Raw genomic sequence first — 17,628 nt, 5'->3', positions numbered from 1 at the left:
TCAGGCAGCGATGAGTCAAAAATCATTTACTGGCAGGAAGACGAAGGCCTTCTGGGTCAGCCCACCAGTTGATGTAGCTCACTGCCACTCTGCAGAAACTGGTGGATACATGCTTGCTTACCCTACTGGGAGACCTGGCCTGGAGTCTGTTCAAGTCCTGTCTGCTATAAATTTTCAGCTGGAGAGAGTTGACCCATGAAGAGTCAACTGCATCCAAAGACAAAGTGACTGCTGGAGAGGGCTGTACAGGTCAGGCCAGGATGCCCTCCCTGTGCCTGGGGGACAGTATGGGGATACAGCCATCACAGTCTGGATAAACCCAGGGGCAAACACGACTAATGAAGTGCCCTGCATACTACCCGAATCTTGCACTCACCCAGGAATTTGTCGGCAAATTACCAGCAGATCATTGAAAAGGAACAAGTAGATTTCTCTGAAGAGTTTCTTGGTGCGAAGTGTTCGTGATGTCTTTGGACCATTCATTTGCTGCAACTCTCCCTGCTTCAGCAGCCAGCGGGAGTGAGAGATGATGGGCACAGACTAGAAGTGAAGAAAAGACAGCAAAGATCAGGAGAGCAGCAACAACCCATGGGTTTATGCAGTCAAGACACTGAGAGCAACAGAAGATGCAGAAGGAAGGGTAGAGAGCTCCTGTCACCACAACTTGCACTGCAGAGCTGGACAGAGAGGGCAGTGTGCTCTGCCATCCACACCACAGCCCAGCCCAGCGTGTAATAGAGTTCAGACAGGTACACAGCAGGGGCCTGAGAATGAACAAACACTCAAGGATGGTGATGCTGGAGTACGAAGTGCTGGATTTAAACACTAGGCTGTGCCCTGCACAGGCTGATCTGTCTCTGGGAGATCCCGTGTCTCATCAACTGGGCTGAGCCTTTCTGGCCTGGGAGACTGACTTTCAAAAACATGTATTTGGCCTTTTGGCTACCGAAACCCCCATGTTAAATGGGTTCTCACTGGTTGGATCTGTCGCAGCCAGGAGGAGATGCTGTCCATGCAGACACAACAGCACTTATGCTAGAGTTTTACCATACATTGTGTTAAAAACAAGAAATTTGAGCAATTTGAGCAAAAATGAGCAAAGCACATCTTATATTAGAACACTATACTTCCAGTCAAATGACTGAAATATTGGAAAACCTCTGCATAACTGCTACTTTTTCCACCTTCGCTCCCTCCCTGTATTCAACACCTGCATGGTAGCACAGTCTTTCTTTCCACACTCTTGCACTCTTTTCACCAGAGGAGCCTGCCTGCACCAGTGCCCAAGGCAGACCTGCACCAGGGATGAATCAGCTCCTACCTGTCATTACAGTCTCAGCTTTACAAGAGATGAAAGCATTCTTGTGGCTACCCCAATCTACCGCTGTCCTGTGGACTGTGGTCTAGCCCTGACACACTGGTAAAGTGGTCTGGAAGAATCAAATTCTTAGGCACCTAGTGCGCTTTCCAAACAAATGGTTTCAAATTTTTTCACTTTGGTTGTCCAGGTACATAAAAAGGTTGCTGGGAAGCTAAATATGCTCCTTAAAGTTTGTGAATCAGAAAGACCTGAGAAGCATCTCCATAGCACTCAAGAAAAGAACTGGCAACCTTATACTCATCACTGGAGTTTCATGGCATAAATTAAATGAGATCTGGTCAGACACCGCTAAATATTGATTCAGTCATTCTCTGAGTGGAGTCAAAAGAGATCATCAGCAGGTAATTAGAGACTGTACATAATGCATAAACACAAGGATGAATTAAAATGGTGGGACAGTCTTCATTTTGGTATTTTCCAGCTTTGAAGTGTTTTGCTTTGTAGCTTTCATTTTCTTTTAATGTCATTTGTAATGTAAATTAATAGCTGAAAGCTGACCTGCATTTTGAAGAGAGGTGAGAGGGAAGAGCTAGAACCGAGTCCTGGAGCAGGAGCCGCCCACTGTGCACAGGCAGTTTGATGCCAGTGTGTCACATCTGTGTACACGCACAGCACACTGGCCTCAGTGCTGCCCCTGGCCTCTGCAGCGCCCGTGCACAGAGATCTACATGCAGAGATCTACATACATGCAGCAGCAGCATCCCCTTCAAAGGCTTTGGAGGGGGACAGCATGGACCAGGCCACTACTGAACACGCGGTGTTAACACGTGGCAGTTACTACTGCCACATAGGTGTGCCCAACACCTGGATGCTGTTGGTTCACTGTCTGCAAAGGGTTACCAGCCTATACCTATACCTTGATTTTAAATTCCAATTTCTTCTGGATGCTGATCATCTGCTCTGTTCGGCTCATCTTTCTGACACCTTCATTACATGCTTTCACCACCTGGGAAAAAGAGAGTAGAGAGATTCATCTCCACTGGCCTTAAGCAGGTAAGTGGTGACGGACAGCACAGAAAGGCCTGGCTGTGACAGGGTAAGTGTCCTGCCTTAACAGGAATTGACTAAGCCAAGTTCTTCTATCAGCGCTCTATTTGCATGAAAAAGAAAAGACAAAAGAAAAGAAAGAAAGAAAAAACAGCAACAAAACCAAAAACACCCAGAACCCAGAAGATGTTACAGCTGGAAACTATCAGACAACATACTAGATGGCTGCATTCTGCTACCGAACCACACAGTATTAAGCAACACTCCTGGTTGCACAGCAAAGGGAACAGCTCATTCGCCAGATCCTGACACACCATGTATTGTCATCTTTCTTGTCCTCAACATTCAAAACAAGGTACGCACGCAGTATCATCTTCAAGAAGAGAATGAAGCCAAAGATCCTCATTTCAAAGTTGCAAATTCTGTGGTTCTGCCAAGCAGCACCAGATGCCAAGGCTATGAAATGTCACAGGGAGAAATGTTCATCATACAGAGCCCAGCTGAGTACAAATTTTTAACTGAAAAACCACAATCAATGTGCAGGCACTACCCTATTACAGGGACCTTAAAACCTAGATGCCACTGCCTGTTTCATAAAGAACAACTCTCCTGAGAACTGGCTCCATAGAAAAATTATGTTGGAGAACAAGCTCTGCTTTGCACTGTGCTTCTGCTACTCAAAATCCACCAGAATATCAGCAACTGAAGCTGTGATCAGCTCCTACCTATCAAATAGGATACCTATAAAGAAAATCAGCACCAGATGGTCTGATTCAGGTTGTGGTGCCTGAACCTAGCTGGACATCAGGCATCTAAACTTTTCAGATAAGTAACCATGCAAAGGGGGTTGTGAAATTGATCACAGGAGCCACTAACAGCTGAATATAAAATGAGTATTCTCCCATCAGCAGTTGTAGTCATCTGCATACTACAGGAACAGCTTTCCTCAGGCTTTTGACCAATGGAAAAACAACTGGCTACCAGATACATCGAGGGATTATGCAGATACTAATGCAGAACATTCTTTGTTGCTAAGGTCTCTCTCTTTATCCCTGGCAATCTCTAAAGTGTCCACTTCCTAGACTAGTTCAGGGCAAATTCAAAAGCCTATTCTGTTCTACTATTTCAGTCAGAAGCTGCAACTGTATCCTCAGGCTGACATTCTAGCACAGTTTTCAGCTTCAAACACTTATATTGAACTGTAGGATTCAAGAGATGTTCCAAGCTTCTGATGGAGAAGGGTTCAAACACTCTGTCCTAGCCCAGGTAGCTGCCAGCTATGTCCAGATCATTGAGGTATGTAGCCTGGAGGTGGGATCACCCTGTCTGACCATCTCAGGAACAGCCCAGGTGGAAAACATCCCAATAACTTCCTGATGTTTTGTACAGATCAGTAACTAGCACAACTGAACACCACACCTACCTACCAGCTTCAGGGAAGAGGGCTTAAAGTAGGCTTGAGTACTTCATTAAGAAACTGTTATTCTAGGTCAGAGGAAGAAGTGTGCTGTATTGGAGGAAACCTGACACAGTTGTAATCTGCTGCCTGTTGCAGCTAATTACATCTCTCAGTGGGATCCATCACCTTCAGGTATCTGCAAAAACAATTTGTATTCGTGAAGATCCCAAGGGAAAACATTCTCTCCACCCTTTCCTACAGCGGAAACATATGCAAGGGATTCCTCACATATGACACCTAAGTGCTGCTAGATTAGCCCATCTTTGAGAGCAAGGAACACTTAAGAAAAAAAAAAGTTACTCTTGAAACATAGTGACAGGATTCAAAGGGACAGCTCTAGGAGTTGATATAGCTGGTAGGTCTTTTCTGGGGGGAGGGGAAATGTGCACGATGGTTTAATCTTAATGGCCCTCAGTTAGATCATTCAAACTTACTGTTTCCAGCTCTTTATGTGCGTCCAGGGCGGTGGTTTCCCTGTCAGACTTCTCTTCCACTTTCTTCAAAATATTCTGTGGGGGAGGAAAGTCTGTGTTAACTATGATCCCAATCTGACAGCACAGAAAAGCCTTTGCTAGCCTCAGAGTTATTTCTAGCCACCAGCCTAATTACAGGATAGGTGACAGAGTACAGTGACTCTCACCTCTTAGTTCTTTTTCATTAAAACCTGTTCCCAGCTGTCCTTATATCTAAAAGAAATACAGCAGGTTGACTCCTATTTCATAAAAATAAATTAATAAATTAAAATAGCCAGAGCTGGCACTAACAGACAGTGCTATTGGTAATCCCACTGGGATAAGACCATTTGGGACTGAGCTGTTCCCTCATTCTTAGAAGCATGTCCTCCAGCACAGTGTTTAGATGAGCTGGCAAAGAACAGGGGGAAGGTGGCTGACAGAGTCTGGTCCAAGCCACCATGATGTAGAGTATTACACATGGAGCACTTGCATGCTCTGTGGCTGTTCTGCAGTGTGTATATGCATGTTGGCATCCTAACCATCAGGCAGTGGGGCTGATGGAGTGCTGCTGCCCCTTTTAGCAGCTTGACAATGTTCCTCCTCAACTCTTTTGGTCAGTAAAAGCTGTCTGGCAAATTCAACGCTAATGTGGGGATGGTTTCTGAGTCACAAATCTTTCTTCTATAGTTGTTGAGTATGTCTGATTCTCCGGAAAGGCTTTGACCCATTCTAGGGTTGATCGTGACTGTATCTAAGCCTCATTCACAACTGCTGGAAAGGAAAATTCCAGGAGTGATCCAGAAGACCTTCAGGAGAGGTAAAAGAGCAGAACTCTACCTGCACCAGCAGCTTAAGCCGAGTGATCCTTTGAAACGGCAGAATCAGGAAGGAAGAAAAGGACAGGCCTTTGCACTTGGGATCCAGTTCCAGCTGTGAGATCACTTCCCGGAAAGCCGGCTTGTCCTGGCTGAGAGGAGGGAGAGAGAGAACGTGAGGGCTTTGAGTGTTACCCTGACTGCAACGCTGACATGTGGCTGGTGACCCAAAAGCAGCTCGGTCCCAGAGACCTCTCCCAGTAACAGCAAAGAGGGGAGGAGGGGACTGAATGCTTCTAGGTGTATTTTAGTTTCAATCTAGAGCTAGTTATAGTGTTGGGGGAGGGAAAAAATAGACTTTTAATATACAAGCCATGGTAGTGTTCACATGTGTTAGCACATCTAGCTCAGCAGCATACGCTGTATGCGTGGGTGTGTGTGAATGGGGTGTGTGTCCAAGTAGATGAGTCAGAGGCATAATTATATATTTTTACACAGTTGGATCTCTGTGACAAGGTGAAATTCACACAGTCATAAGAACAAGACAAGCCACAAAACAGCTCAAGCTTGGCTACTCCTGCCTGCTTAGCCAGAGAATGGAAGTCATTATCTGGCCTGAGAAGGGCACAGGGTCCTCCCTGGTGCCGTTTGCAGCAGATGAGGGCACTGCTGGGCCATGGACACAGCTACACAGAGCAGCCTCACAAGCCCCAGCTGCCATAGTCAAAGACAATGCCTCTTGGCAACTGTGGGGCCCTGAGGAAGACTTACACTGCTGGAGTCCTGGCTAGCAGAAACAGCATGGATGAGGAGACATTGCTAGCTATGCAATACCTGTCTTTACCGTGTGTGACTCACAACTATCCAAGAGAAGCCATTGTGTTTCTCCCTGCTGCAGCAGGTACTTGTGTGATGGTGTAACTCACCAGAACTACAGCAGAATGGACCTGCATGTGTCTGAGGAACAGCCAAATGGGAGGAACTGTGAGACACCTCAAGCTTCGAGTTCAGCCAACTGCTGCAAAATTCTTGTGCTAACTAGGAGCCTGTGAAACAGGAGTCTGTTCTTTCCAATTTTCTTTAGCTTCTCCTGCAGATAAAAAAAATGCTGCCCTCTAAACTCATACCTAGGAACACCTCTATCTCGAACAGGTCCTTTTCAAGCTTAAGTAATCCAGCCTATCGCTGCTTTGCTTCTGAGTGTTTTGCTAATGGCTCTAGGCAAACTATTTATATTCTGCAGCTATACTGCTTGCCTCTGAAGGAAACCCTGCGGTACCCTCCTTTTGGAGAGAACAGTTGTCCAAGCTCAACATAGGTCCCTTAAAGTGTTTTTTTCCCTCAAAAGCTGGAGGGCAGAGAAAGGGCAGGATTAGGGCTTCTTACACTCCCCTGAACCAGGTGCTGCTATGGGGAGGAAATGCAGTGCAGCATGTGCGATGTGCTGTCCTGAAAGAATCCAGGACATTGTAACTAAAGAAAAATTAATTCTCCTGCTCAAAGACAAGCTTGTAGGGCACTCTTTGTTTTGAGCTGGCATAAGAGTATTCCTACCGGACCAAAAGATTTGCTAAGCTTGAAAAATAGTGCAAAAATATCTTAGATTATAGCCCTAGGCCTAGGTAACATCTGGGCGTAGAACACCAGCATGTGAAGGAGATGGCTTCTTCTTTTCCTCCTTCTAAGAAAATTTTGTTGTTCTGAAAAAAAAAAAAATTCTTAACTTCAGCAAGGTCAAGTGCCTTGCTGAGAAGCTCAGGAAAAGCAGTGGCTGTTCTTGTCATCAGAGAACTGTATTATATGCTTGGCCTTTCAATCTCTTGCCTCTACTTGCAGTTTAAAAATACACACGTTTCACAAGTGTGTCCCCCCGCGTACACCAGAAATATTTCCCACGGTTGGAACTGCTGGCTCTGAATTTACTTGGTATGTTACTTGAATACTGTATCACCCCACCCATACTATAAAGCCTTTTAATTGTGTTTTCTCTTTATAGGTGCAGTGAAAAATCAGTGAAGTCGGAAATCCTGTTTCTGTGCTATCTAGCCCTACCTCATAAATATCAAAATTACAGCTAAATCCATGGCCTATGCACTTTTGCAAAATAATTTAGCATCAAGCACTGGAACTCACAGAAGCTGCTTGTAAGCTCTCTCCTGGTAGGTCTGGTTGGAGACGTAGGTGATGTACACAGAGAAGTGATTAACTGTATGCTGGTAGACAATATCACACACATCCGAGATCACAATATTCTCCTCCACCCGCTGCTCGAGGTCCAACAGGAAGCTAGATGGGAAACCCAGCGCTCATATTAATTGTGACCAGTCTGTCCCAGGTAGTTCCCATCAGAAGCCCTTGGGGTTCAAAGCAATTAATGTGTCCACAGACTCTTTGAACAGGCAGTGGGTAACAGACTGCCCCTAGTCAGCTCCTCCATCCCTCTACAAATGAGGTTAGCTAAAGCGATGCCATTCAGCTGGACAAAAAACCAGCAGCAGTTGTCTTACCGCTCGCTAACAGCCATGACATCCAGAACATTGGAGAAGAGGATGTGTGCCTCAGACTGGTGTAAGATCTTTTTCAGACGTTCATTCTCCATGAAGTGAGACACCAACAGATTCAGACTCTTGTAATACGAGGCTTCAGAAGTAACCAGCTCAAACATGGCCTGAGGGAGAATCCCAAAGAAGGAAATCAGCAGATACCTTCTAATCCTATAGAGAGGCATGCATAATGTTAATGAGAATATCTGTGGCGCATAGAGTCATGGATCTTGCACCCACCCTCCAGGCCCAGAGTATGGGGAGAGGTAAGTATGCAATGGCATTTGCCTTGTGTTACATAGGATAGTGACTTGAATGAGGAAGATTTCCTCCCTCAACCATCATCCCTGGCTCCTTCTACCTCTCTCTCCTAAGCTGTTTGACCACATTTCCTTCCATTGAATCTCTCCAGCAGGATTATCTCTTTTTCTCATTATATTTAAGCAGTCTGATTTTGTGCATGTATGCACATAAAAGCACTTCATGGGCTCCTTCCTTCCTTCCTAGTGTCACTCAACCTTGACCTGACGCTGCTCCAGGCCCCTCTATGCCCACTTGTCATAGTCCTGCACTTTCACCTCCCTTCCAGGGAGTTCCCCTTGGAGGCCCCCATACACTCTCCAACCCCCTGCTCTTCATAACAGCGCTGGCTGCTTGCTCTGCTCATTGTGGCTTGTTGTGCTACCCAGGACAGTCTCCTTGCACCATCTACACTCTTGTTTTAGAAAAGCCATGGCATAGGGGCTAGGTTGTACGGCACCCAGCACACTGCAGGCCCTGTGTGTGACATACTGGCCTTGTGGCAGAACCAATACAAATACACAGTTGTGGTCCTCCAAACTCCTGTGTCTTCCTTGTCCCAAAGGAAACACAGCTGTTACTGTCCAAGTGAGGCTGCCTGGTCAACCCTGGCCATACACTTCTGACCCTATTCACCAAGGACTGGGACAAGACACAGTAGTCCCTAAATACTACCATAAGACACAAATAATCTCCAAATTTCAGTCCTTGTTTCTCCTGGGCAAAGAGAAAACTGGCTTCCTCAGGCCAGGGATGTGGTCTAGGGAAGCAGAAAGACAAATTGGTGGTTTGGTTCAGAGACAGAAAAAAATTTAATAAGATGAGGATATAAAGCCTTCTGCTGCAGATGCCACAAGGACAGTCCACTATTACCACACAAAGCTCCCTTACTCTCCAGGCAAGTCTTTGTTGTCTTTGTTCAGAGGTAGGTAAAAAAGGTGACTATTTACACAACAACTTAGTTGACATAAGATTAATGGAGGATTCTCACAAGGGCTTCAACACTGTGAAAAAATCATTAGATCCTTCCTTCAGACATCTCTTGATGAAGGTGCCTCTTGGGCTCCTTGTCCTGGAGCTGGCCCACACTGCCACTACTGAAAGAGGAGCCTTTTGGTAGCTCAGTGAAAGTCTCACTTCCTTGAACCAAAAGCTGCTTCGACCCTTAAGCCCAAGTTTCCCTACTGCCCACAGCTCCTCTGCTGCACCCAGTTGAGGGTGGGACCTGGCCAGGCAGTATGGGTGCAAGCCCCTGAGCTCTGCTGCTCTCAGAGGCTGCAGGGGCCCAGCTACAGTCAAGGAGATGCAGTGGAGCAGCAGGTACATGCAGTATTTTTTGTGTATATAGGAAAATATTTTCCAAACTAGTTGTGGGTCTGTCTTGTGGCTTGGTTGTTCTTTTTCGTTTGGTTGGTTGTCTTTTTTTATTTTTAAATAAATTATTTGGAATTCTGTGCTGATCACTTTTTGGCCTTTTCCTGGAGCTATCGCTATTCATCACAGAAGAACCTGAGGTACAGAGACCTGGGTTATATCCTGACACTGTGCTGCAGTCCAAGATCTGGGAGGATGAGCACAGCAAGTAGGGACTGTTACTCAATCCGGAGCTGCTAAAATATTAGCTGAAGCGACGTTTCAGCTCTTTGTGAGGTTGGTAGCCTAGGAAATATTCCCAGTGGGCAGTTAAGTCAAACAGGTGATCCTTTCCTGCACCAGAGGAGGAGGCTGTGCCTGCACAGCCCCCAGAAGGGAGGCAAAGCAAAGGGTGTGGGTAGAAATTAATGTACTTGATCAGTGTATGTGGGACAGCTGGCATTTTAGGAATAAGAGGATGTTTTATATTTTTCAAGGCCGCATTCCTAATGAGAAAAGTGGAGGAGTATCAGCTCAGCTTCCCCCAAGAGCTTCACCAGGCCACCTGGTGACCCTGAGAGAGAACCCATCTCTCTCTCACTGCATGACTGGCTAGTTCCTAAATGCACCTCTTACAGCTTTAACTGTACCTTTTTATTTGATGAGAGAAGTGGAAATAGGTAAAGATGCAACAAAGAATAAGACAGGACATGCTGGGACAGCCTGTCCCTTCCAGATATCCTTGAGATTGATACCACCAGCCATTTAGCACTGCAGCTTTCCAGACACTCCAAGCAGGATTTGTTTTCTGCCAGGCTTGATTGCATCAGAGCCAAGATCAAGACTTGCCACACTACCACAGCCCTTAAACCCTCAGTTACCTTGCTTCATCTAAAAAGTTGCTTCCTGATCTGCAGAAGTCCCTCTGCCTGTGTTTGGAGAAATTAATTGGTGTTTGCTCTTCACCACAGTGAGGTGTGCTTGACCTGCATGGGCATGTGCAAAGAGCAAGCCATGCTAAAGAAATAATTAAATCCATAGTGAAAATATCAATGCACAGGGTTCTGATTTAAAGGAGATGCTAGGAAAGTAAAGAACATCTCCACTGATCGGGACAGGCTTCTGGAAGTGTTCACAGAACATGCACGGCACACAATCCTTAATTTACTTTGGCGATCCAGCTGGTCCTCTGCAGACCCAAAGTACCCACTCCAAGCAGCCCAGGCTGCTGTTTCCTCTTTGAATGGTAAGTATGAGCTGCAAACCTCCTAAACTAGCACCAAACATCCAACCATGCAATGCGATGATGTGATCTCTGTGGAATAACTGAACTTGCCTAGCTCTGAGCAGTCACTAGGAAAAAAAGCATGAGCTTCTGGTCTTAGAATTGCAAAAATAACTAGAAAAAAAAAATTGAACTAAATGTCAATTGATGTAATACTATCTTCCTGAGTCTACAAATAGTCTGAAACTATCTCTTGGAAACATGACCAATGCTGTTCCATCAGCCCTCTGGGTCATTAACTTCATGAAATCTCATAGTCATGTAAAAGCTTGCTAATTGTTTTCATTGCTTATGTTTTGGCAGAGAAACTGAGAAAGGAAAAGAGAAGTGAAGCCTAAGGAAGAGGGAAATGTAGAAGATACAAAAAGGAGAAAAGTTAAGAGTCGCCAAAGGCGAATAAGTAATCCTACAGGCTAAATGGCTATTGAGACAATATGCATTTTATGCATTTATGTTTTATTGCCCAGATTGGAAATATCTGTTGCCAATGGCCCTGCTCTTCACGTAAATCACCAGGTAAGAAGGGGGAATTCTGGTCTAGTCTAGGAGGGATGTTCTGCTCTGCTGTCATGGTGTTGGCTGTGACCAGCTCTCAGACCTGGTTGCCTTTGCAGGGCCAGTCTGACATCCACCTGCTAGAAGTGCAGGAAGTCCAGCACAAGAGCTCCCTGGAGGTTTGAAATCTAAGGTTTGCTCAAAGAAGGAAAGGAAATTTAATATTTTATGGACATTTTTGTGAAAATGCAACAAGAGAGAAAGACTGCCAATCAAACCCGCTCTTCCACACAGAGGTCATGCCACCAGTGTGCACAACCAGGTTCAAGTCTTTCTCTTGCTTGAGCAGGAATATTTTCAGAGCAGTGGCTCTCTGATCTAAATTCTCACATGACACAAGATGCAGATTAGTCTGTCTCTGTCCCTTTTTCTAACGCCAAAGTGACCTGAATCCAAGTAATCCCTGGCAAAAACTTTTTCAAAGCTCATACATCGCAGCAAGAAATGGTTCAGTTCAACAATTGAAAATACTTTGCTAAACTATTTTTATTAGTAAGTTGTTTTGGGTGAGTTCCACTCAGCTTAGAATCTCCTAAAACATAGAAAACGAACATAGTGTAGGAAAATCAGTACAGTTAGTAAGCAGAAAAGGACAAAATGAAGAAACTACACAATAAATAAAACAAGGACAAACTGAAAGGTAGAAAACTGAACTGGAAAAGAGGAATAAATCAGAGCCGCTCCACAAAAAGGCCATACCAATATCTAATTTAAGGTTCATGCCAAAAGAAGTTTCATTCATCAAATGTTTCTTCTAACCTCTGGATCACTACCTCTTCAGAGCCTAGTACCTTGGTGACAGAATTTGTTTTAACCTAAATCAACATATAATACAGGGGGCGTATTTTCTCTCTAGTCACTTGTTCCTCCTGCTACATACAAGTTGCCTGTCATTTCTGCCACTATCACTCCATGTCAGAACACAAAGAGCATTTCTTTTGGCTTGTTCTTCTTGTAACATTACATTTTCTAGATAGTTAAAAGAAAGCCCTCGGTGATTCGTGTTTTGCTGTGCTTGATGCTCAACAGACATCTGAATAATTAAAACTACCCTATCAATGACTTAGCCATTTCTGATAATTATTTCAGTAACACATAATTTTCATATTTCCCTGACCTCTGTGGTCTGTAACATATCTTTTTCTTTTGTTCTTCCTTTTTCTCCATTTGCACCCACATTTTTTTGTGACACTTCCAGTTGTTGTTTTACATCCTGCCACTCTCACATTCACTTCAGATGAAAAAGGCTGGTGTGGCAGAGGCCATTGCTGTCTGAATTCTCTTTGAGTTCACAGGGCTAATGGCCATCCTGCAACTTTTTCTTTTTCTGAAATCGCTGCGGGGTGGATCTGGTTTTCAGGTTGGTTCTTTTTCCCCTTCCTGAAACTCCATTTTCTGGCTCATTTGTTCCAATGGGGACAATGACAAATGGCCATCCATTACACTTTTCAAGCATCCATTGCTCTTCCAGTCAGGTTTCTTGTTTTGATGCTTGAAAAACACCTGTTTCTTGGTTTTTTTTTTCTTGTATCAATAACCTGCTTAGTTGTTTTCCATCATGGGCAATGACAAAGGCCAGATTCCTCTTCCTGTCCTTGTCTCTTTCATTTTGCAGATTACTACAGATGAGCAACTTTTTCTCTGCTATGGTGGTGTTCCCTTCCTCAGCTGTGAACAGGGGTGTTTGCTTCAACTTTCTTTCCATTTGTGTACTGGTATTCCTTCCTGTGGTCTAAATAATACTCTTGTTCTACCTTTCCTGGCTGAAGAGCTGCCAGCTCTTCTAGTCCCTGAGTTTACCACAGCTTTGAAGATAAAATAGGTGAGAAAGGTATGATTTTGTCCTTATGACATTTAGTCCAGAATTTCTCCTGCCCTGTACTCCAGGTAGATTCCTCCAATTCTCCTTCATGAAGCTGAACACTTTACATTCACTTAATCAAGCCCTCATGTACAGCTCACGCTCCCAATTCATATCCGACATGAGTACAGTTCCAGCACTGCCAGAGCAAGCAGTGCTTGCTTATGGCAAGGCTGAATTCAGCATCATCTCTTTAATTGCCTCAGTGATTTCTCCAGCCCTCCTTGTTTTCTGTCCTTGACTCTCCTCACAAACCAAATTCTTCACTTTATCTATTCAATGTTCAGCCAATTTCACAGCTTTCTGGCTTTGAGCAATTTTATAATTTCTTATTGTGCTAATCCCAGAACAAACAGGAAGAAAATTTCAGCTCTGATAAACTAACATTAGGGGAAAGCACAGCACTTCTTTAAGGCAGCACTGTCCCATCTCCATCTGCTTTATTTCTCGTTATTTAGGCAGAGAGAAGAAAATTCAGCATACTGAATGTTGGGCTTTAGCAGCACAGAGTTTTTTTCTCCTTAAAACACCAACAGTTAATGAACATAACTCAATAGAAACAGCAAGTTTTGAAATCTATAATGCAAACTTTTAAGTGAATGTTTCTCTGTAAAAGACTCTTAATTTTGAAGCAGAAAGAAAAAGAAAAGCTTGTAATTTTTCAGATGCCAGATTGTGTTTGTAATTCTGGCAGTTAGAAGCACCGTGTTTTGCCAGGTAAACAGAACAAATCTGATATGGAAATAACCAGTGCAGAAGAACATGGAAAAGCAGCAAATCATTTTAGTCACCTTCAGCCATGACCCTGACACACTGACAGCCTGTGCTTGCCAGCCCGAGCTACCCTACATAAACACTGGTCCTGTCCACTAAGGGTGTGAGTAACACAGCCCAGCCCATGACAGCCCTGTGGTTCACAAGATGAGCCTTTCCAACATAAGAGTGAAGTTACATTCTTGGCCAGGACTAGTGTGGCACTGTATACATAAGGAATTAATAACTGTTGAGTGCGCAAATCCAAATAAACTTAGGGGGAACTGCTCACGCCCAGAGATGTTCTTCAGCACCTTGGGTATGATCTCATGAGCCAGGGATGAGCAGATACACTGCCACAATGGTCTCACCAGAAGCAATCCTGGCGCAGTACAGTAGGACTCACAGGATCGAGCCTTTGAAGGCCCGTTGCTCATATTACAATGCACACCACACACTAAACAAGGCTTGTTTGTCTCCACTGCTGGCTACAAATGCAGTGTATGCATTGACATAGAGCACTCACTCCCCACACTATCCAAAACAGCAACCAGTTATAAATTGTTGTGTGACTGATGTTTTCATTAATTGCAGTGGCTAGCCCCACCTACTCCTTTCACTGTTTGATGCCCTATAAATTAACAGCATATGACTCTTCAACAGTGATGCCACTGCACTGGATGGCTAAAATGCAAATACACCTGTCGTAATTTTTTACGGTTTTGTGTAAGACTCCAAGTAACAACATTTAAAAATCAGGGAGCTTATCAATTTCTATTTCCTCCCTTTCCATTAACAACATCATATTTAAAACAGATTACAGTTAATGGTCGAATTCTTCTAAGATTTCTGGTGGAAAGTATGTATCCTGATAGTAATGGCAGAAGAGGGTTAATGTGCACTGGGAACCAAAAGTTCTATTGCACCAGCCTCTTCATTATTCCTTCCTTCCTTTGTAAATTGCTCCTAACACCGAATCAGAAAAGGGAAAATAAGTTCTTTTTTGCTACAGAAATATAGCAGCAATAGCACATAGAACATCTGTACTTTCAAAAGAAGTGAGTGGTGCTAACCAGTGCAACACAGAGAACTACTTAGCAGGGCAAGGCTTGTCTGTGACTGCTATGAAGCTTTTCATTTTTAAATCTTGATCATTTGGCTTAATTCACTCTCACTCTTTTAAGCAGCAACCAGTTAAGAAACACTCCACCTTCCCCCATTACCTCCTGCAGCTTGATCTCATCTGGCTGGAGGATGCTGAGGACCCCACTGCTCCGGATCTCAGGAAGATCCTGCCATAAGTTGAACCTGGAGTTGGAGTTCCTCAGCAAACTGATCTGTGGTGGAGCTTTGCTTTCAGTTGTACTTGTAGGTTCTGCTTCAGATGGGGTTTCCTCGCTGGGTGAACTCTCCTCAGGGTCTGTCTGTGAATCCTGAAGACGTCTGGTTTCAATCTCCTGGCGCGTAGATTTATCTCGATATTCCTGATACAAGAGCCCTAGAAAGCAACGTTAACAGGTCTGAGAGGTTACAGCTGAACAAAAGAGTGGAAATATATTGTGGGAAAGGATATTTGTTTTGCATCCAGTCACGTCAGCAGAGGTGAGAGAGATCCCTTCCGGGCTGAGTGAAAAAGCCAATTATGGCATTCCTGTCTCAGCCAGAAGTGGAAACTATAAATGGAAGGCCATTTCTAAATCTAAAATGTTGTCAACAATCTGCTCTCACAAAACATTTAGTAACACAGTCAGATGAATCCATGATCAATTGGAAGACACAAAAGAAGTGGTTTGTCACTTGCCAGGCTTTTAAATGTTTCTTTTAAACCTTTATTTTCTCAGCAAGATTGATAGGTATGTGTAAGTGTGTGTCTGGAAAAGTAATATTGCATACATTGAAACCACTTTAAAGGAGCAAATGGACGGCCATGAAAATCCTTAAGGAGGAAACACTGAGCTGCTGTTACAGTTTGGACAGGTGAAGCATTGGGACAACAAGCTACAGTTACTAGTTTGTTTTGGTCTTGACTTTGTGGTTAGCCTTGGACATGCTGCTTAATTTCCTTCTGTTTTCCTTCTCAGTTTCTATGATGATTGAAGATACGAAATTAACATTCAAAAGGTACCTGAATGCCACAGCACTAAGGAAAAGGCTCTGAATTCACACCATCTTGAGGCACATCAATCACACAAAGTGCCTTCTGAGTTTCAGTTACTAACTTCAGGAGCAGACGAAATTGCACACAATTTGCCCCTACCCCTGATTTCAACTGGCAGCATGAAAGAGGTAGGAATCCTAAAATTCCTTGGCCACCTCTAGAATACCCTTTGTCTCTCCTAGGGCTGTTCAATTTCTCCTTCTGAGCCACCTGTAGGACCCAGAATAATAACTGCTTGAATATAAAATGTGATTTATAAGGTATGAAAAGACAAGAGAGCATGAGCCTGCTCTGAGTCACTCTCCTCATTTATTCAAATTGAAGGAGTGCAATTTACATTATCTTCCTTGGTTTACACTTGAATTGCAAAGTGTAACATGAATGAAGATAAAAGTCCTTGATGTTTAAAAAAAAAACCAAACCAAACCAAACCAACCCTACATAATTTATTTTGTCTGAATCATTAGGGGTTAAAATCTATCTGGTCACATGCATTCACGACACTGGATCTCAGAAACAGATTCCATGTTAATAAGGTGAGAGACAACTGCGTCAGGAGTTTGCTTAGTGAGGGCAGAAATGTAGATGTTACTGCCTACCAAATCTCTGGGCCAGTTTTCATGAGGCTCTGTAGCAGTCACTGTTAAAACTCTATCAGAAATATGCTGGGGAAAAGCGCAGGCACAAGGACAGCAGTACCGCAGCCTGCAAACGTATCCTGTTATCTCTTCTCCCTGGAAAGATGTTCTACGCCAGATTAAAATAGCAATAAGGGTAGCTGTGCCTAGGAAACCATACAGTCTTCTGTTAACTTCCTACACAATAACCAAAGAAAGGAGACTTCCCCTGAAGTTCTGCATGCTGCTGCTACTTACATAAATTTCTCTCTGCATCAGCTAGGCTTCTATGGCTTTCCTAATCATTTCAGCCTGTTACTCAGCACGAGTGAGTGTGCTGAGGATGTAGTGGGGTGAAAAGGCTCCTTCAGGAATGGAGTGGAGAGCCTGCTAAACCACAGCTGCTTTCAGTGGCACTGATCTGTAAGCTCAGCCCGTGCTCGAAGGCTCTGTTGCGGTAGGGCACTGGGTACTTTCTGCCCCACCAAACTGAGCACCAGAGAACAGGACAGGCTGGGAAGTAACAGGCTGCAGCAGTAGAGGCAGTGCTTGACTCAAGGGAAAACATGCTGGGGAAACTGAAGGATAATCTATCTAGTTTACTCATACTGGAGATAATTATACTTGCAGTGTCTGATCATTCAGCCATGTTGTGCTGGTGAGTCTGCCCCTCAAATCAGAGGCAATTAAGGATACTTTGTGTAAGGGGGATTTACTTTCCCTTGTGCATATCTGGAGAGCAGCCCTTTAAAAAAGATCAAGACAAATTTCCCCTTGCCTTTAAGGAAATAAAATCCAGACAATGAAACTTGCTTTTGTTTCCAGGTTCCATGCCTGACCAACGAAAGAGATAAGACCTATGGAGACTTTGGTGGCAGGCAAAGGCAAATGCAGACATGGGGAGATCTGATTGACTAAAGGCATCTACCACCAGAATTTGTTCAGAAATGACAGCAAGGTAACTCATTTTAAGGAGGGAGCTGAAGAGAGACCAGCTGAAGCTCTACCACAGACAGCAATATGGGGAGGAAGCAAAAAGGTCATAACAGAAAAAAGCCAAAAGAAAGGTAGATATTCAGGCAGAAGGAAGAAACAAAGAGTGTAGT

At 44.0% G+C, this 17,628-nt stretch overlaps 1 protein-coding gene across 6 annotated transcripts in view; it reads right to left on the bottom strand.

The window, feature by feature from the left end:
* NGEF (neuronal guanine nucleotide exchange factor) overlaps positions 1-17,628 on the bottom strand; it is a 54,418-nt gene that overhangs the window by 7,516 nt on the left and 29,274 nt on the right. For all 6 annotated transcript variants that reach the window (XM_075099436.1, XM_075099437.1, XM_075099438.1 and 3 more), the window contains 7 exons: positions 14,971-15,245; positions 7,605-7,765; positions 7,231-7,383; positions 5,120-5,249; positions 4,262-4,336; positions 2,238-2,327; positions 377-540 (listed from right to left, as the gene is read on the bottom strand). In XM_075099436.1, the coding sequence (XP_074955537.1) occupies positions 377-540; positions 2,238-2,327; positions 4,262-4,336; positions 5,120-5,249; positions 7,231-7,383; positions 7,605-7,765; positions 14,971-15,245 (1,048 nt within the window). The remainder of the gene's footprint in view (positions 1-376; positions 541-2,237; positions 2,328-4,261; positions 4,337-5,119; positions 5,250-7,230; positions 7,384-7,604; positions 7,766-14,970; positions 15,246-17,628) is intronic.

This window comes from Phalacrocorax aristotelis, chromosome 7 (genome assembly GCF_949628215.1).
Source record: "Phalacrocorax aristotelis chromosome 7, bGulAri2.1, whole genome shotgun sequence".
NCBI classification, from domain to species: Eukaryota; Metazoa; Chordata; class Aves; order Suliformes; family Phalacrocoracidae; genus Phalacrocorax; species Phalacrocorax aristotelis.
The sequence above is the reverse complement of the archived record's forward strand: the minus strand, read 5'-3'. Positions and strand labels throughout refer to the sequence as shown.